General features: G+C 37.3%; 1 protein-coding gene across 2 annotated transcripts in view; it reads left to right on the top strand.

Annotated features, from left to right (window-relative positions):
* The window catches only part of SLC12A2 (solute carrier family 12 member 2), a 62,901-nt gene that overhangs the window by 4,655 nt on the left and 37,258 nt on the right, over positions 1-20,988 (top strand). For both annotated transcript variants that reach the window (XM_075488435.1, XM_075488434.1), the window contains exons 2-6: positions 13,427-13,546; positions 15,532-15,607; positions 16,210-16,305; positions 18,175-18,314; positions 19,907-20,017. In XM_075488435.1, the coding sequence (XP_075344550.1) occupies positions 13,427-13,546; positions 15,532-15,607; positions 16,210-16,305; positions 18,175-18,314; positions 19,907-20,017 (543 nt within the window). The remainder of the gene's footprint in view (positions 1-13,426; positions 13,547-15,531; positions 15,608-16,209; positions 16,306-18,174; positions 18,315-19,906; positions 20,018-20,988) is intronic.

The raw sequence follows: 20,988 nt of genomic DNA, 5'->3' as shown, positions 1-20,988 counted from the left end.
ATTCTGATTTGGTATGTCTTTTGTGCAGTCATTTACAGCTGTGGTAAGTAGATGTTATGTGAACCAAGCCCTCTACTGGTAGCTTCGTTCTGTTGTTTGTTAAACACTCACTGAGAGTACTAGTTGGTTCCTTTGACAGGCTAGAAGGTAGTGATCTCAGAGGAAGATCTTTACACCACCACCCCCCCAGTCCAAGTTAAAAACAAAACAAAAAACACCAAAGGCATTTAAAAACACAAGTGTGCTTTGCTTCTTCCCACAAAGTCCATGTGCCTGTCCTCTGAATTTGGAGGCAGAAGTAAGAAAGAAGACATTACTGACAATCTTGATGCAGAATTGGGGGGCTTTTGTTTTTTTACTCAAGTTGGATGACTATAATTTTTTTAAACTATCTTTGTCTTTGATTTGTATTTTCTTGAACATTGCAGTTTTTCCTCTTACCTGATAACTTAAAATATTTAACTTAAGCACAGTGAAAAGGCTGCATATGGCACTGCTTTTTAACAAAGAATATATTCTCTCTTGAAAATGTTAAACTATTGCTGCACCTCTAACATTGGTTTATACTTTTTTTTTTCCAGTTCTTGGTTTGTGTCTGGTTATCCTGTAAAGAAAATAGAGCTCAGCTAAAGATGCATAAAAGGCTAAAAGATGATTCTAGATGATTCTAGGCTATCAAGTCAGCTGACCATGTTACATAAGGTCTATCTTTAAAAACTGCTTCCTCCCCTCTCCGTCTGCCAGAAGACTGAGACCCTCTTGCAGACAGTTATTATTGTACTGTCTTACTGAATCTTGCTTGCAATCAGTAGGTCTCTTAGTTCTTGAGTCAGTGTGATTTAATTTGCATATCTTCTTTTCCTTCTTGCTCTCCTTTATATTTGTAAACAGAACTTGAATTTTCATTCTGCACTTCATTGTACTAAAATAAAACAAGAAAAATGCTTTTAGTCTTGGTCTCTCTGCTCTTGGACATCCTAGAAGCCTTTAATTTGTAACTGTTCTTGTTTATCACTTTTGAAAAACAGTGAGCTCAATGCACCTGTACTCAGATGAGGCTTTACTAGCATCATGCAAAGTGGTGTTTTTATGCTTTTCAATCTGTGTGGAGAATCCTCACTTTGCTTATCCTGATAGCCCACTTAATTACCACCATCTTCATTAAGAGACAAAAATTAATGTACAACTGTTTACAGCAGTAAATTATATCAGTCCTCCAGGGTTTGTATTTTGTAAGGAGCATGTGTATTTTGTAACTTTACATTGTTTGCTTGATTCTCTCTTACCTGTTCTTTGTCATAAGTCTTTAGTCCAAAACACCTATGGAATACTGAAACCCTTCAACTGTCTTCAGCAAACTGCTAATATTGTTCTTACTACTTTTTTGTTTTGTTTTGTTCCAGAGAAGCTGGAAGTAACTGAGCGCTGTTAACAGGTTGTAGTTTGACAGCACAGGTGTGGGCTGCTGCTGAAAGGGGTAAACTTTTGTGCTCTCTCTTGTGGTGATGTTTGTATTTTTGAGTTGGATCTGGGAACTGATCCGGTTTACAGAAAGCAAACACCCCCCACAACTGCAAAATCTTGCACTGGATGTGGTGAGTTGATTCCCTGATCCAATATACCAGTGTTCTCCACAATCTTTTGACTGCACACTTCTATCAATAAAAAAATTTTTGAGCATATGCCCCTAATATACATATATTTACTTATAAATCATATACATGTGCTACTGTACTAATATTGTGTATGGTACAAAATAAAAATTAAAGGATGAGATAAAGATGAAATAAACACTTTCAGAAATCTTTTTGTACTTTATTAACATTACAAAAAATATTTCCTGCCCATGCTCCCAATTGACTGTGGTGTGGCGTGCACCTCTTGGAGACGGCTGCAATGCACTGTGAACCCCTTGAGTGCTCATGTCAGAAGAAAAGGCATTGTAAGTTGCCAGAACAGTACAACTAGGGAAGGAGGGAGTGCCTGTTTGGAGGAGCTTGTGTTTTTTTTAATAAACTAATCTTAGCTGACATGTTGCCAATATCAATTACTAGTTCAAGACCAGAACCTGAAAGAATAGCAATAACTTCTCTCTAGCTGGGCAGCTTTTCTTTCAGCATAAGCTATTTCAGAACTACTTAAAGAGGAAGGTGCTGCAGAATTAATCTTCAGATTAACTTTTTCCTTTTTGGTACTGCATTTGATTAGACCTCACATGATTTTCATTCTTGAAGAACATTCTTGCAGAGAAGGAGGAGGTTGGCAAGATCAATATCTTGGAGTAATTTAAACCAGTGTACTACATCTTCTGTTGCATCCTTCGGATTTTTTCCTAAAGCCCCATATAATATTAATACATGAGCAACCACAAACCCATTTCCCCTCCTTTTTGGTGCAGATAATAGCAGTCACAATATGGTCACTACTAAGAAGTTTTTTTTAAATAGTGGACTTAGAATTGTTTGCCTTTTTGTATTTTGGAAGCTATCCAGTTCTTGCAGTGTGAGCACATGGAATGCCTTTGATTTATTTCTATGCTTCAGCATGCTGATTAGGCCTGATAAACTTACTGAAATTTCTTTTTATGCATAAAAACTAATTAAGATGTATTATCTGTGCCTGATAACTGACTTAAGGACGCAGTAATTAAAAAAAGGTAAAAAATGCCTAAAATTCCATTTTAACAAGGAAGCTTATCTCTTGCATCTTCATTTTGCTAGTTAACTTTCCTTCTTCAAATGAACTACTTCTATTTCAGATTATTGATGGGGTTTTTTAATGCAAAGAAAGTAGCAACATCTGTTTCAGCTGTAAAGAAACTGTGATGCTAGGTTAATGTTTCAACTTACTCTGAAGGTTTACATGGTAGAGAGACTCCTAGGACTATTCTGAGTAATACTGCTTTTGAGCTGTAAGCAGTTTGGCAACTTTGGCTTGAATGTAGTGGTGTGCCAGTACAAGCAAGTGCTGTGCTGCATGAATGTACCAGCTCTGCTCAGTGCTGGCTCAGGGACTGTGCTTATAGCTGTATCCACCACTTCGTGGTATGATGTTAAGAATTCAGGCAGTACTTAGGCGGTTTAGTCTATTGTAAGACAATAGGTTAAATGTAATTTTTAATGAACTTACTACACCTTGAACTAGACTTCTAATTAAAATGGGAAGTTTTATTAAGGTTACTGATGCATAGTGTGGTACACTTGCTCCCTGTCCCCCACCTCTTGAATGGAAAGTGCATCACTGTGTTTTGCAGAAGTGGATGAAAACTGAAAGGTGTTAGGAGCAAAAATGCTTCAGATCAGCCTTTTTTTTGGGGTGGAGTATAGAAGAAGACTTGGGAATTTGCTGATTTTAAAACAAGTTCTTGAGCAAGACTGAAACGGATTCTCTTTTGTGCTTATTTACAGAACATTGTATTTCTCGGACTATACTTGAATATGCAAAACTGCTATGCAAGAGGCTTGCTAATAGGATTTAATTCAGCTCTTATGCAACCAAGTGCTGCATCTGCTTCATTCTGGAGAACAAGAAAACTCTATGAAACACTTAAAAGGTCTCTAACCATTAGAGATGTGTCAGGGTTATGTTTTTTCAGATAATCAAGTGAAAACTACCTGTGTTCAGAGCCTGGATCTGTTTACCTGAAGTGTGATTTCTCTTTTCATGCCAGTGGATATCAAAAGGAACATGACGGTCAATGCACAGTAATGAATAATTACTTTGATAATCATTCACAGTACAATGGTTCTTCTGGGAAGGATCAAATACATTAGTGCAGTAGGGAAACTAGTAGTTTAGTTCTGGAGAGGGCAGGAAAGGAGTGATCCATCAAAAACAGAACTGAGGGGTTCTCTTGAGCTGTGAAGTAGGCCTGTATTTCTTCCTCTTAAGCTGGATGGATCGCTTGCCCCTACACTTGTGCAGGAAGTCATGCCTCCTTTTTTGTGACTAGATATTAATGGTGCAGTTTCCTGTTAACTAGAAAAAATGAAGAGACTGGCAAAGGAAGTTTGGGGTTTTTTTATGATGGCAGACCATATTGACTATTCCTTGACAGGAGTGCCTGACTTTGCCTACAATATTTCTGGGAGTGCAGAACGTAAGCATTGGGGGTCTACCATGGGGTAGCCACACTGCATAGCTGCTGAACAGAGGTCTTCTCTCATTTGTCTCTAATGCATATCATCCTGTGCTTCTGGAGGGATGTATGAATCAAGACGTGAAGTTGTAGGGGATTTTCTTTATCTTGATGCTTTTGCAAAATGTTCTTGTTCTTTAATGTTTTTGGTATGGAGAAAAAAAAATACTATTTCTATTTCAGATAGGATACCGATCTTGCATACCTGCAGATGTCAAGAAAACTTTGCTGCCATGTCATGTATAAAAACTACTTGAAAGGATTCCATCTGGTCACACCATACTGGCTGCAGGCTTTCAAATCTCAGCCTTTGCATGGCTATGTAGCCTTCAGTGCTTTCTGTTGGAACTTTTCTTCTGTAAATATGGCTAGTCTTTTGCTGTCGGGTATGCACATATTTGAATCTGAGCTTCCTATGCTGATATCATGACAACTAGATCAAATGGTGTTGATGCTGGCACTGTTTCCAGAGGCACTGATTAGTAATCTACCTTGAGAGAGACTTTATGTTGATGTGATGCTTAGGAAAGCATTGAAACTTTTTTTTGCTTACAAAGGGCTGAAAATTCAAAATTCCTGGTGATGCAGTAGAGAAAGGAGGTAGAGGAAGGGGTGAGATCACCCTTGGAATATTATGCAATGTTCTAATGCCTGGACTACTTAAGTGACATGACAAGTTAGTGGCTGTGGAATAGTGCTATGACAATCAAGTTTATCAAGATCAATCAAGGACCAGATTCTGTCTATTTTCACCAGTTAAAGTACTCTTAAGTGTGGGCAGTCCTGCTGTTGCTTCTTTCCTGAACTGATTCCAGACCTTTTCCTTCAAGCAAAAGTCTACCAGACTGCAATTTGTACCCATCCCATATAGGAGGGGAGGATCATAATCACCTACTTAAAAAGAAAAGTCCATAGCCTTCGTGTGGTTAGTAAGCTTAGAGATCAGTCAAAAGAAATTTGTATGCATGTAAGACATTAAGTGGTGCTGAGCTTTATAAACAAGGCTCCTATCTATCCTTTGTAAGTATACCACCTTGCAAGAACAATGATTTACTCCTAAGCTGAAATCAATTGCCTGAGTAAGTTTCTTGATTAACAGTCTTGCTAGCCTGATTAATACATCATACTACTTGTAAGAGTTGGGAGGATGAATGGATGATTCTCTATCCCTTTAAAAGCATTAAAGTAAAAATGGCTTTTAAAATCAGAATTTATATACGATACACACAAAAATATTGCTTAATGTTTCTCTGTAAAAAGCAGTATTGAGTTGCAAGACACTGAAATACAAGCTGATGGCAGACACATGTAGCTGGCTAATTCTTCTGTTGACATGTTAATTGTAACTATAAATTTCTTCTGTTTAAAATTGTTCTGCTGTAATCAAAGTACAACAGACTTTAATTTTAGCTTAAGATAACATTAATGTTCTGTGTTTGATGCAATCTCTTTTAAAATCTCTGGAAGTGGATGCCAAAAGCACTGCTGCTGTATTTTAAATTTGTAATTGTAGGGAAGGTAATATAGCCAAAGCACTTAAGTTTTGGTCTCTTGGCTGCAAACCTGAAAAGGATTTCCTTTGATTGAGGCAAGTAACCAATGGTTGAAGCTGTTCATGTTTGATTCCAAGGAATCCTGAGTTTTAAGAACAGATCATGTTTTATCTGGGTAATTTATCTTCTGTTGCTGTAGGTAACTGCTGGGTACCATTTAATGGGTTAGGAGGCTTTTTTTAGGTTATGACTGTAAAGATACTGGAACCACAGTATAGTAGCAGCATTTTACATGTGCTTCAAAAAAGGAGTTGGAATTATAAATTCTATTAGCAAATTTGCTATAATTCATTCCTGGTTTAAAACTAAGCGGTGAAGTACCTAATATGACTGCTGAATTTTCTGAACTGCCATCAACAGCTAGTCATTGCACAATGACTAGCTATATTCCCTGAAAGTGTGTGGGTTTTGAGTTTCTTCCTATCTAACTCCTGAAAAACCTGAACACCTGAATCTGTTTTGCTAACTTGGCAAGTTTTATTTTTAACTAATGAATTATCAGGAATTTGTAAGCTGTTCTAGGTGTCTGTGGAAACTACTCTTTCATGAGTAGTAATCTTTAAGTGAAAGGTAACTGTATTCACTTGGATTATCACCCTGTTTGAAGTACCAAAGATTCAGACTATTACATCAGTTGGTAAGATTTAAATTAGTGATGTAATTAAGATGTAGAAAGTGATAACCTACTTTCAGTTTTAGAATTTGCACTTTTCAGTGCTCTTTTATCAGAATGAGGGCTATTACGAAGCATTAATTGACAGTTGGGCACACTAGTACGTCGTAACTCATGATAACCCTATCACCATCCTTATCCCAGCAGAGGACTGGTGAGGAAGAACTAGAACTGCATGCAATATTTAAAGTTCAGGTGTACTACAGATTTTTTTTTTCTTGATTTACTCATACAGAATTACTTTTCTGGTTTTATAATTTTTTCTCTTCAACTTTTACTGTGTAACAAGGTGATAGTTTTCTGAAAGCATTTAGGGTAGGCCTGAAAAAGAGTTCTTTCAAGGGTAGTGAGAAATGTAGGCAGCATATGTTTTTTTTCCTTATTACTTTGCTTCCATAGGCATTGAGTTTCAGTTGTGTTAATTTCCACTTCCTAGGTCTAACAAAATTCTGCATTGTTGGATAGGTCTAAATAGCAAATTGCCTTTCTTAAGAAGTAACTGTTTCAGTCAGGTTTGGATATTAATAGTTACTGTATAGTTCTGGGGTTTTAATGGGAGGGAGGCTTTAGGGTTAGCACTTCTGAAATGGATCAGCATAGAGAAGAAAATAGCTGTTTGTCAACAGTATTGCTAGTGTTAATAGCTTACAAAATATCGTCCATGCCAGTACTGACTGTTCTTGAAGAGAGTGTTACATAGAGTAAGATATTTTAAAAGTAATTACCTACAATACTTACTCCCTTTCAGAGCTGTTTATTTCCCTTACAAAAAACACTTGAAAATTGTCAGACCTGGCAGAGATGTTTTTCAAACTTAGTATTAAAAACTTGCTGTGATTTGTTGTTAGTCTACAGAGCAAAATTAACAACAGTATCTCAACCATTTTGAACAGTGGTTGGTTGAAAAAATGGTTACAAACAATACTCAGTGTCACCAGATCAAGTCAAAGACTGGTGAGAACTTATTTTTCCTCTTGCATATTTAAGTACTGAAATACTTTGTATTCTCAGTCAGACCATCAAATTTGAGACTTTTCTTGATAAAGTGTTAATCACAGGACTCTCTTGTAGAATCTATGGACAACAATATGCTTAAAACCATTCCATAGAGATTTAGACATTTTGGAAAGGAAACTCAGTGCTCTTGGTTTCTTTCAGCTCTGGTTAGATAAAAGCATTAAAACATAAAACCAACTTATCAAAGACCCTTAGGCACAAACTGGGAATTTTATGACTGCAAACATTAGCATGCTGTAAAAGCAGTGTTTAAAGAACAGATCTGTTTGATACAGTTTAGTGTCTTACAGTAAACATTTAATAGCTGGCTTATTCTTTGGTAGTATAGTATTACACTTAAATGTATTTCTACCAGTACAAACTGCAAAACTTGTCACTCTTGCATCAGAGGTAAACACCTATGTCAGCAGGATTCTCTGCAGTTATTCTATGCATACAATACATCTAACAGTTTTAAAACCTTTTATTCAGATCATGATAAATGTCACAGGTGAGATGGGAGGAAGAATCCAAAAGTTCATTCCAGAAGGGAAGGTGGAAGGCTTGCTCATCCAAGAAAAGATTTGTAGTCTTTAAAAATTATGGGAAGTGTTAGCATCTTCTGGGGCAAAATGTTGAGTAATTATGCTGCTGTTTGATGACTCTCTTTAATCTATCATTTTTATTTTATCCACCCTCTGGCTGAAGTATGTTTGAATTAGGCAAAAACAAATGTTCATAAGCTTTTCTTCTGTGTATGTTTTGAGCTATATTAACTCTGAAAATCTTCTGTACTGTCAAGTTTTGTACTTGAGCAGCCACAGTCTTAACTGTGTGCAGCTATAGAGTTGGGCTATTTCGAAGTATAATCTCTACAAGTAATGATTCTTCCACTGTCGAGGCAGCTGGCATGCTACATCTGGATCAATACATTTTACCTGGTTGCTTCTTTCCACAAAAAGGAATTTCTTAATGGCGATGCCTATAAAGTTAACCTTTGGGGGTTGGAAACAAGAAATTGTTATGGTAAGGTGTAGTGAACAGCTTGGCAATAACACTGGAAGCTGCAGTGAAGGAGTGCAGAAGATGGGTGCAAGTCTCTCACTCTTGTGAAGAAGGGTTCCACTGTCTGTGATGATTGCTGCAAACATCTCCTAACCACAAAGCTTCTAGCAGGTAAAAGCATGATCCTGTTGTTGAGGCTTCGACTGTAGCTGGTGAGGACAGAGACCCGTTGCTGTACAGAATTGTTCTGTCAGTACCTCTGTTGGTGAAAGATGGTTCTCAGGCAGCTTCCCTTATTTCCTGTCCTCAGTAAGCGTGTTAAATGAGAGCACCATGCTCAGTATCAGAATATATAAGTACAAAGCAATTTTAATGTAAGTGGCTGTTCTCTTGACTAAATGTAGTGGAATGCCATTTTTATATTTCCTTGCAGAAACTGGAGCTTGAAAGGATGAGTTTCTTGATTTTCTTTAACATTTTGATAGTATTAGCTATTTAAACCAGCTTCAGTACTGTATCCTACTAAGACAAGAAAAAGCTACTGTTGTAAAGCCTTTCTAATGAATTTATATTATGAATTTGTATGAATTTGTAAATCTGTGAATTTGTATTTGTAAATGAGGAGAAGCCCATACTATATGATGTGCTCAACCTGTAACTGGTCAAACTTGAGAGATGGAGAAAGAGCAGCTAAATGCTATAGTCTCTGGTGCTTTTATGGCCTCCTCTCTTTGCACAAGAGTAATGGCAATAGGAAGGATTAGCTAAAGAAGTTATTTGCTACATGGGACATGCCAAATCAGGCAGACCGCAAAGAAAGTGGTCTGCCTGAAGAAGGACCGCGTAGCCTTAGATACAAACTTGCTGGTTGTCCTGTCCTTTACTTGGGGCTTCCATGTTTTGATACTTGAAAAGAAGCAAGAGCAGAAGAGTTCTTGGGCGTTCCGGTACCACCTCATACAGTTCAGCATAGCCTAAGTATGTTGCCTTTAAGATGGGATCTAGGTAAGTTCACCACAAATAAATGTGCTGCATGACATATGCCACTATCAACAACTCTCAGAAAAACTAAATAGCCATTTTTACTGATGAGAAACTTTTCCATGCACCAGTGTATTTCAAGCTGTGTGTGAAAAATCTCAGGTCTCTTCTGGCTAACAAGTCTTTTCTCATTACTAATCCTCTTCTAATAAATGCGGAGGCTATTCACAATCGGCACAAGTAACTTATTGTTATGATCCAGTACTGGAGATGAAATAGTAGATTTTATAGTAAATCTGTACTGTTCAGTGCATTGTGACACAGCAATGGAAATTTCTGTGTAGGAACAGAATTTAACAGTTTCTTGGCTAAATTCCTATCCGTGTTTGATAGAATTGTCAACATGTAAATGTATCTTATTTTTCCTTTAACAGTGCAAGTGAACACCATAACTCTGAACGTTCTTTGGACTGATTAGATAAAAGACACTATATTCATTACAAAGTTGTGTTAATAAGAGCATTTCTGATCTGAAATGCTAAAATCTTCTCTTTTTCTTTCCCCCTTTGTCCCCTCCAAATCCACAGTGTTAGTGGTTTTTACTGTTTATGAAGATCTTATAATACGTGTATTGCTGTTCTAAAATAGTGCTAGTGCGTTTTTTTCCATTCAGTATGTGACTTGAGTAGAAGCATTGTTTCCTCATGAGCACAAGCATGAAAAATACTACGCCTGCTTTAATTACAGCTGAGACCACAGTGGTGCTTTCTTAATCTTGCATTAAAAGGCTGAACTTGGAGCCTTGTGTGGTGGAATTCTTTTGTGCCCACACACTGTAATATCTGTTCTCACTGGTGCTTTATCGGGCACCCACAAGCACCGATAACCAGCAATAACCTTTCAGTTATTACATTTTGTGTGTGCTTCAAAATATTTTCCTAAGAAATATTGCATAGTGTGGAGAGACGAGACATACAGAACAAAACTTTCTTGTGTCTTGGTGTGTGTATCTTGGAGCTGATCTGGTAACTGATAACTCAAAATATCAGTTGCAAGCCATTACCTCCTTCCCAGAATACAACAGGCTGAGCTATGGGCTTGTTTGAGCACTACAGTAAAATGCATAGCTATCACATGATGGTTGAGGTTGAAGTGACCTCTGGAGGTCATCTTGTCGATGTGTGCAGGTTCTACCAAGACCTGGCCAGTCATGGTCATATGCTGAAGTATATAATTGTCTCTTACACTAGATACGAGGATATTCTCCACCTTCTCTTGAAACCTAAATATGCAGTAAATGAAAACTTTCACCTTTTTTTAAGAAAAGTGTTGTGACTCAGTATCACAGCATTAACTACTTTAGTAGCATATAGTGTTTTAGTAGTTTAGGATGTGAAGATACAGATTTCTTCTAGCCCTTCCTTGATCCTCTCTGACCAGCCTTTTCAAAGAACAATTTTATTGTTTCTTATTGGACACATGACATGCCTTTTTGTAATACCAGAAGATGTTATCAAATGTTGGCAGTTTTCTTGGCCAAAGCATAAAAACTGCTTAGATAATATAAATGTGACTCCCTTTATGCAACTCTTTAAAATTGAGTTTGTTGCAAATATAATGCGATGCTTTTCTATGAGAAATAAGAATGGATTTTATATGAAGGAATAATAATATATAGTTACACTGTTGCATGCTTGATTGGAGGTTTTGTTGTCATGGTTGTAAAAATGTTTATTAAACTGTCCTTTGTTTTAATGTATCTTTTCTTTTTTCCTCCCTACTTCTGAAGGTGGGTGGGGGAGGAGTGGGGAGAAGCTTCTGGTAAGTGCTGCTGGAAACAGCAGAATCTGATGAGGGAGACATTAATACCTAGAAAGAGTTTTGAGGTTTATTCCTGCATTTCTAGGAAAGTAATCTGAAGGACCAGTACTCAAGGGTATTGGAGCAGGGCAGTATGTAGGCTCATTCTTTTCTCTTGTGAGCTTCAGGTGTGCCCGAGTTGGGTGAGGAGCCTGATTAGAGGGCTTTCCATTTCCTCAGTTCTGGTTTAGGCAGGTCAGCGTAGGCTCAGCAAATGAGTGGCTTGTAGCTGTATGTATTAAATTAAAACTAGTTAATTATTATTGTACTTCTTGACGTAGAGGTGCTAGAGTTAATTCTATGTAAAATCTTAAATGTAGCAGCATGGTAGTTCTCTTTTTTGGTCCTCACTGTTCTTCTTACCACTCTAAATGGATCACACACCACTTCTTCTTTGATTTGGTTTAAGTTTGAGTGCCTGAATACAAATTAACAGCAAATCAATACATTCATCTGCTCAAAGGCTGTGCAAATCTCCTAAGAAGTTACAGCCATTAGTTCTCTTCTATCCAGAAGAGCTGCAGTTCAGCAAACCGGGTAATTCCCAGTTATGTTTCTTTTTGTCCTCTGTTTAATGTAATAACACATTATATACATATATATACACACATACATATAAAATATATATGTGTATAACATACATATATATCTTTCCTTTTTTTTAATCCCTTCTGGAGGCAAGAAAACCTACAACTTAAACTATCTGTTAAAGGTAATGATCTGCAAACTGGTGATGATTCTGCCTACTGGTGGAAAGCATATGTCATACAGGATCTCCAGATGTGTTGCAGGTACACCTGTTTCAATGAGAATTTCATAATGCAGAGTCGGTGAGAGAAGCACTGACATGAATCTGTGCTAATGACCTTTGGATAAGGTTGACATAATCTGATTTTTTTTTTTAATCTGTTTTTGTATGTTTACTGCTGATTGTAAGGGGATATGGATGACACCCTTCATAAGTGACAGTTCTATAAATATTTCCTCTGGACTCTGTGCTGATGGTATATTTTGTATTAATGTATCAGGAGGAGGAGGAATCCAATAAAGTATTTCATGTTAAACTTTCTTACTGTGTCCCTTCAGCTTCTTATACTTATTGAAAGCATAATTTGGGTCCAGTCCATTTTGTATCTTATTTAGTGAATGGGAGTTTTGCCCCTTACCTCATTGGGATTGAACCTCTAATTGCTTAAATGTTTTCTAAGCCCTCTGGGATGCGGACTGCTTCACAAATACTGCTTGAGCTGGTTTGCTGAACAGTATTCTCTGAATGGTATTCAGGGACTTTCTAGTATATTCATTCTTTATACTTGTTGCCTTGGATAACTAACATACTTTGCTTAGAGTGCTTCCTGCAGATTTCTTACAGCAAGTGTAGGAAATATTTAAGTTGAGTTTAAAAGTTTAGGTGTTTGCCTGGCTTGGCAAAACAAAACTGCCTCTTGAAAAGCAAGCATGCAACAAGTATGTATATATACACATATTTTTAATACCTATGAAACAGTTAAGATTTCTGCATTGTAAGGATGAGAGTTGAATTGTAAAGAAAAGCCACAAGTTGGTCTTTGTCCACAGGACTGGTGTTTTCTGCATCTGTCATCCTTTCCTTTTAAACGGGGCAGAGTGTTTGGGAAGAGACTTCTCTTCCCTCCTTCTCCCTGAAGTGCTACTCCCCCACCCTCCTTTCTAGCAGCATCCCCTTACAATGAATAGAGAATAGTTTGCAGGGAAATGAATAATTACTTCCTGAAAAATTGATCAAATGACAGCTGAGTCTGAACTACAGGAAATACTACAGCTGAGACCAGTAACTTGTGGTAGAACATTATACACTTTCATATTAAGAAGTTAAACTTCCTGTGCTGTAGAAGTTGCTGCATTTGAAATCTTGTAGCTCTTCTAAAAGACCAGATGTTTGTTTCTTAGGGCTGTAGAACTGATTCTTAAAAATATTTATTACTCTGACTGCTAATAGTTTGCTCTAACTGAAGCAGAATACCTAAGTCGTCTGTGTAAGTTTGTTTTATAGTCCTTGAAATCTGAGATGTGCCTAATGCAAAGCACATAAAGGAAAAGCTTAAAACTTCTGCCATGTCATTGTTTAATTTTTCTGTTTGCAGAAGTAGACTTTTTTTTTTTACAATGTGAGTATCAAATGCCCTCTCTACTCTGTTAATCACATAAAAGATGAACTTTTTTTTTCCTCCCCCCTCCAAGGAGCCCTTTGAAGATGGCTATGCAAATGGAGAGGAAGGCACGCCAGCTGGGGAAGCAGCTGCCACTTATGCACCTGATAGCAAAGGGGTGGTCAAATTTGGCTGGATAAAAGGTGTATTGGTAAGTCTGATGTATTGTACTTCAGCTTCTTATAGATATGATCTTTCTAATAACATTCTTTTTTGAGAGGGATTGTGATAGTGTTGTCTAAAGAAAAGATTATATGGATGAGACATCAAAAATGCAATAATTTTAGGAAGGGTTGCTCTTCTACTGAGTTTTAAGGAAGTAAATAGTTCAGGACTTCAAGTTTTGAAGGGATCATGGTTTCTTAGCACAGGTTTTATAGTTTTGAAGCTGCATAATTCCCAAGAAGGAAAAAGATTACGTAAGTAGATTCATATGTAGTAGAAAAAATACATATAAGTCGTAAGTGGCAAAGACAAATGTAAATGGAGAGAATACAGTTAATGTGTGTTCACTTTGGATCTGTAAAGTTTTGGACTGAAGTGTTAGAAAACTTGATTTTTATTTATTTATTTTTAGAGAACTAAAAAATACAGTGTTAGGGAGAGTACCTACATGTATATGGCAAAACCTGACCAGGATTAAGTATTTAAATTTTGTTGGAACCTGTTACAAAAAGTCATCTTCTCCTAAGCTGTGGAAGTCTTAACACTAAATACAATATAGTCATGGCGGAAAAAACTGAGTCTGTCCCCATTTGGAGTAGTGAAAAATTAAGGGTGACATGGGGGATTTTATTACAAGTACGTATTAAACTATTTCTAATATTTTGGCAAAAAGAAACCATGATTAATACGTACTCTCCAAAGCTATAAGAATTTATTGTGGTGGCTGCAAATGCAACAATTGGTTAAAACATGCTGAACTTCAGCATTCAGATTACCAAACTTTAGTTCAGTAAGCTTCCACTGTGTATTAGCAACTTCCTTACAAGTCTTGAAGTCACCATATTCTCTACCTTGGGAGAAGGAGAGTGCCTGTCATAGCTGTGAAACAGGTATTACGGACTTCTGTACCCCAACGAAGGACAGAGTTACTCATTTTAAAGCAGGTATGAAGCTGACTTTGAATTTCTCCAAACCCAAATTCTATATTGGACTATTTTTGTAAGCAACAATTCTGAGTATTAAAGAGTTATGGGATAAATGTTGCTGACCATTTTTTTCCAAAGTCTATTTAAAATTTTCAAGGAGGATGATCTCCTCCTTTTCAGTGGTTAGAAAGTTGCAGTTAGTATTTCCTGGTAGGCATAGCCTGCCTAGGTGAATATTTCCAGCTCAGGTGACTTACATTTTGCAAAGGACTTTTTAAATTTCTGAAAACTTTTTACTTCTGTGGTTTGGAGAGGTCCTTGTCTCCCTTCTGGTCTTAATGACCAGCTAAACTTTTTGTAGGATTGATATCGTACTCTTTAGGTAAGAGAGAGACCTAAGACCTGCTGTTAGCCTTCTGTCTAAATTCTGTACTGTGCAAACTCTATTTTATTGAGGACTAAGAGTTTAAAATACAAGGATTAAAAAAAAATAAACACCACCCCACCCCCCATCCTGTTAGCGTGCAGCTGTGTTGTAAGATAGAAAAGTTCTAGGACTGGGAAGTTGTGGGGGTTGGTTGTTTTTTAGAAAAGAATGAATTATTTAGTAGGATATTGCTTTAGTGCATTCTGGGGGGAGATTTGTGGGAGATGTGAACTGGGGTTGTAGACCTCACAATTGTTGTAGACCTCACAATCTTATTTTTAGTCACATATTCTGTAGTATGAATTTTGGATCTTAAAGGTTGGGGTCTAAATTATTTTCGTTGTTTGGTCAAGACATACTACAAGTGTCAGCTGTTGAAGTACTGTAACTTTATCTATTTCAAGGTAGTATATTTTTAATCATATTTAGGTTCCCTTTTTTTATAATCAAACCTAAACTTGTCTAATTAAAAAAATCCTATTCTTGTGAAATAATTTGAAAAGTGCTGAGGAAAGACTGCAGGATGATTTCAACAACATTAAAAACTGGAGTGAAGGATTAGTGGAAATGACTGCAGATGTAAGACCTAACCTATGTAAAATTTCTGGTTTATCTTAGGTACGATGTATGTTAAATATCTGGGGTGTGATGCTCTTCATCAGACTATCATGGATTGTAGGACAAGCTGGAATAGGTATGTGTACTAATGTTATAATTTGATTACAGTGACTTTTAAATGTGATCCAAATGAGGTGTTGATCCTGAGCTTACACTTTAAACATGGGTAGAAAATGACCTCAATATTGCCAGTTTTTAAGGTAATTTACCCTTATCAAAACTTTAAGCAGTATGAAGTTACTTAGACTTTTTCATTTAGCTATAAGGTATGTAATTTAAAATTTACATTTGTAAGTCTTCAGTGAACTGGAGAGATAAACTTCTGATTTCTGATTATTAAAATCTGCATATAGTCTGTAAACAATTTTCTTCAAGTGCTTAACTTAGTACTGGACTGTAGAAGATCTCTCATCTGCAAAAGGCATGTGTTTCCTTGAAGCTCTAGGATACAGCTTTTACTCTGCTGATTAGACAGAACATTTATCCAGTTTTGTTTGTGTCCTGGAAACTTTCTCTGTACAAAAGGGGAGTGAAGCAGCCTTTTGCTTGAATGTGCAGGACCACACACAGTAAATGTGTTGTATTTGCAAGGCTAATTCTTTAAAGCAAGTTAAGTTGAAGATTTGTACATTTTCATACTGCTGGACTTACGCCTTTTTTCCTCTCTTTTTCCAAAAGGTCTGTCTGTCTTGGTTATTGGAATGGCCACTGTTGTGACAACTATTACAGGACTGTCTACTTCAGCAATAGCCACAAATGGGTTTGTAAGAGGAGGTAAACCTACCTTCATAAAGCTATTAAAGCTTTCATTACTCTGAAGCGTACACCTTAAGGGTGGAACCTCTAACTTATTTTCCAGTTCTTTTATCATTGGGGAAAAACCAGTATGGATGAAATGTAGGGAAGAGTTAGTTTTCTGAGGAGCAGAGTCTTCCCTATGTTCTTATTTGACTAAGCAGTCGTGTCATTAATGAAAAGTCAATAATTAGCCTACTAATTTGGTTTGACTGGTGACTTGCTTTTCCACTGCAGAAGAAACATTATCTATTCTTAATTTTTGGAATAGAAACATTTTTAGAAACACATATCCAGGAATGAATAGAGTCTTAATATTCTCCTGCATTTGCACATTCTCCTGCATAAGAATGTACATGTATGCTTGTATGTGTTCATGTCCTGAAATAAAACTTACTAATGAAAAAATACATCCTATAAAAGAATAAGCTATACCTGTATGAGAGCATACAAAAGGACATGTTCTTCTTCTGTCGTGATTTTTTTAATACACAAAAATTCTCCAAACTCTTGATTATCTCCAGCTTTCCTGAGGGTGATGGTTTTCATTCTTACATGGTTTATGTGCTGTTGTTAGCAATTCCTACAAAATTGTTTTGTAAGTGGTTGGTGCCTTTGACATGCTCAGACTGCTTCATGACATTACAAAACTGCTACTAATAGAAAATGTGGTGGAATTAAAATAGAAGCTTATAAAATTCTCTTGATTAAGAATGAAGAGAAAAATCTCACTGTCACAAAGTAGACAGACCCAATGGGAAGGATCAGCTATGAATCTTAGCATTATGTCAAGCTTAGTTTCTAAATGCCCTTTCTTTTTTTTAAATTGCATTATACAGATTGGATTTTCCTGTTCTTATGAGAGCCTTTTTTTTTTTAGTCACTCTTGCAAAATAATACTTCATTAGAGAATTTGAATTGCTGAATGGGAAAAACTGTAGAATAAAATCACAGTTGTTCCTATGAAAATCTTACATTACAGTAATATTTTTCTTACGTTAACATTCTCGTTTGCAAAGTATGTCAAAGCTGGGTACCTACATATGTTTTGTACAAGAACTGTAATGCAGTGAAATTAAGGATTTCCTGTTGCAAACTTTTAATGTGCACTCAGTTACTTCAGACTGGAGCTGGAGGATTTTGTTCTGTCTAGAAAGCTTAACCTTAAATTGGAGGAATGTGACTTTGCTACATTCTTTTAATTTTACTCTTCTCTAATGCTGTAGATACTCAGTTTTCCATTTGTCACATGTGGGGTTTGAGATGTATTTGTCAAGCTCAAAAATGCGAAGAATAGGTTCTGGAAAATAGAGTGGCCATGTGATTGTTTTGAGAGTCCCATGGGAGGGCAGAAGATTCCCATACAGAAGATTCCCAACAGAGCTTTAAGAAACAGGTTGTGGAGGTTTGGAACTTGAGTGGGTTTATTGCAGTCTACTTTGCTAGTTTCTTAAGCTATAGCTAATGAAAATGTGTAATAGTAGAACTATGCACAAGTGTTTTGAGTAGTTTGAAATCAAAAGCCCAGTAATACTGCTGCTTGTGTCTTACAATTTGTTTTTTAACCATAGAAATGGTTGCATAGCTGAATAGTATGATGTGGTGCATGAGTCAGGTGATTATTTCCAACTGGTGTCTTTTCTTAAAAACTTGAAATGTGTTCCTGAAACTTCAGCATGCGTGTCCCTAAAATACTGAGTTTTGGGTTATTTTCTAATAAATCAGGGAAGACGCAAGAATAAATAACATCTTGTTCGTGTAAACTTTAAATTGCTGATGACTGTCTATTCTTAGGCTCTTTCATGTAGTGTTTTTTTGTCTTGTCCTTTTTTTTTTTTTTTCTTTCAGGAGGAGCATATTACTTAATTTCCAGAAGTCTGGGGCCAGAGTTTGGTGGTGCCATAGGTCTGATTTTTGCATTTGCCAATGCTGTTGCAGTAGCAATGTATGTTGTTGGCTTTGCAGAGACAGTTGTGGAGCTGCTCAAGGTATATGCATGATAGTGGTTATATTGATTACACTGTCCTTTTTGCAAGTTTGAGCTGTCATCTAATCATAGAATCATAGAATGGTTTGGGTTGCAAGGGCCCTTTAAAGGTCATCTAGTCCAACCCCCCTGTGATGAGCAGGGACATCTTCAACTAGATCAGGTGGCTCAGAGCCCCATCCAACCTGCCCTTGAATGTTTCCAGGGGTGGGGCATCTACCACCTCCCTGGGCAACCTGTTGCAGTGTTTCACCACCCTCATTGTAAAAAATGTCTTCCTTATAGCTAGTCTGAGTCTATCCTCTTTTAGTTTAAAACCATTACCCCTTGTCCTATCGCTACAAGCCCTATTAAAAAGTCTGTTCCCATCTTTCTTATAACCCCCTTTAAGTATTGAAAGACCACAATAAGGTCTCCTTGGAGCCTTCTGCAGGCTGAACAACCCCAACTCTCTCAGCCTGTCCTCATAGGAGAGGTATTCCATCCCTCCGATCCTTTTTGTGGCCCTCCTCTGGGATGCACTCCAACAGGTCCATGTCTTTCCTGTGCTGAGGGCTCCAGAGCTGGCTGCAGTACTCCAGGTGAGGTCTCACCAGAGCAGAGTAGAGGGGGAGAATCACCTCCTGTGGCCTGCTGGCCACGCTTCTTTTCATGCAGCCCAGGATATGGTTGGCTTTCTGGACTGTGAGTGCACACTGTCAGCTCATGTCGAGCTCTTCATCCACCAGTACCCCCAAGTCCTTCTCTGCAGGGCTGCTCTCAATCCCTTCATCCCCCGTCCTGTATTGATACCGGAGGTTGCCCTGACCAGTTCAAAGACATGGAATGAGGTACAAGGCTACTACTGATATATCCATAAAATATGATTGTCATCAGTAGCTTTTTGGTAAAAAACAAATTGTCATTGGTTTCAAATGGAAACTTTCCACACTGTTTATCTCCCTGAAAAAATAAAATGTACAATTTGTGGTGAAATCCATGCTGGCTGTTGAGAAGAAGAGTGGCAGTACAGATAAATGATGCAGAATCATAAGTTGTTAATGCCGATATTCTTACTAGTGAACTGTTTCTTGTAAGTGATAGTCATTTATGTTAAGCTCATTTTCAAAGGAGATCTGCTTATTAAAAACAATTCCTTAAGTTAAACACAACCAAGTATTATTTGTGTGTTGGATTTTTGATTAAATGTAATACTGAGAAGAACTCAACCATACTTTTTGTAGGTGGGAAGAAGTTTGGAATACATTAAAAGAATTAATAATAATAGTGAACAGCAAGTAAAATACATGTATAGAGGCAAGATGGTAGCACTTGCCTTGCTGATTAATCTAAATCTTTGGCAGTTGAAGACAGGCTGTTCTCTCTGGGCGTGGGCTATGAATAGGAATGATCATTTCCATTTAGAAGATTCAGTGATTTAAAATGGGCAAAACCCCAATTACTTGTGTCCATACAGGGAATTTAAAATGAGTAAATTTGTGTTATAGAGATTAACTCTGTTAATAAATTACAGGCAATAAAATGCTATTCTGCAGTAGGGAAGGTAAGTACTTGATAAAGTATATGACTACTTTTTTGTTTGTTTTTTGTTAGGAAAATGGAACGTTGATGGTTGATGAAATGAATGATATCAGAATCATAGGGGCTATCACAGTGGTTATATTGCTGGGCATTTCTGTTGCTGGAATGGAATGGGAAGCCAAAGTAAGGAACTATCACCTTTTCTTTTATTCTCTGCATAATTTTGATTCCATTTTCTACCTCAGCTGTTTGATTTACTTCAGTATATTTAGTGCACTCAGTATTGCATGCATGGTACGTTAGAAGTCAGTCAGTGGGCAGTTTTTATGTAATAGCTCTCTGGCTAGCACTAGCATGTGCAGGTCTAGACAGCATTTCAGACCTTAGACCACTTTGCTCCACTGGAAGCTTAAGCATCTATGAGAACCTAAAAACCAGCATAATCTACTCTTACTGACACTGACTAGTAGGTTAACAGTATTACCCTCTTCTGGATAACTACAGCACAACAAGAAAAGTTAAGAGCATTAGCATGGGAATTTTCCCTTACTGGGAACTTTAAATGGGCTCTGTGGATGGAAAATACAGGGCTGGAGCTGAAGCCAGTCTGAAGTTGGGTAGTTTCTGCTAACTCGGAACCAGTATTCTTACCTTTCTTTCCACTCTCTTCTGGTTTTGTTTTCACTTGGAAACAGCCAGACATAGTGATGCAGTCACTAGGCCCAGCATTGAAGAGGGTTGTGAACGTTGGTGGTGGTGAACATGTGGGAGGGGGAAATCTACTTTCTTCATCTTGTTGTGGCTGCATGGTCTTAGGTCAACTCCGTGGAAACAAACACATACAGATCGTAGGATACCTTAGTATAGAGCTTGCCTTATTAGTTTTCTGCTCTGCATTACTAGGCAGTGTGGCTTGCTCAGTGTTTCCTGCACCTGATAGGCTTTTTCTGACTATCCGTCCATAGTGTGCTCAAAAATAGAGAAGAGCCTCACTTGGTCTCCTTTCCCATTTGATATTTGGTTCACAATAGCTCTATTTTCTGCAGTGAAAGGCAACTGAAGGAGCTTCTTCATGTAAGTGTTATAACAGTTTCTTGTGCTCCTGTGTCAAGATGATGATGATATTCATAATTGAAATGAGAGAGGTTTTTTCT

This window comes from Mycteria americana, chromosome Z (assembly GCF_035582795.1).
Source record: "Mycteria americana isolate JAX WOST 10 ecotype Jacksonville Zoo and Gardens chromosome Z, USCA_MyAme_1.0, whole genome shotgun sequence".
Lineage (NCBI taxonomy): Eukaryota > Metazoa > Chordata > Aves > Ciconiiformes > Ciconiidae > Mycteria > Mycteria americana.
This window is presented reverse-complemented; position numbering and strand designations above follow the sequence as displayed.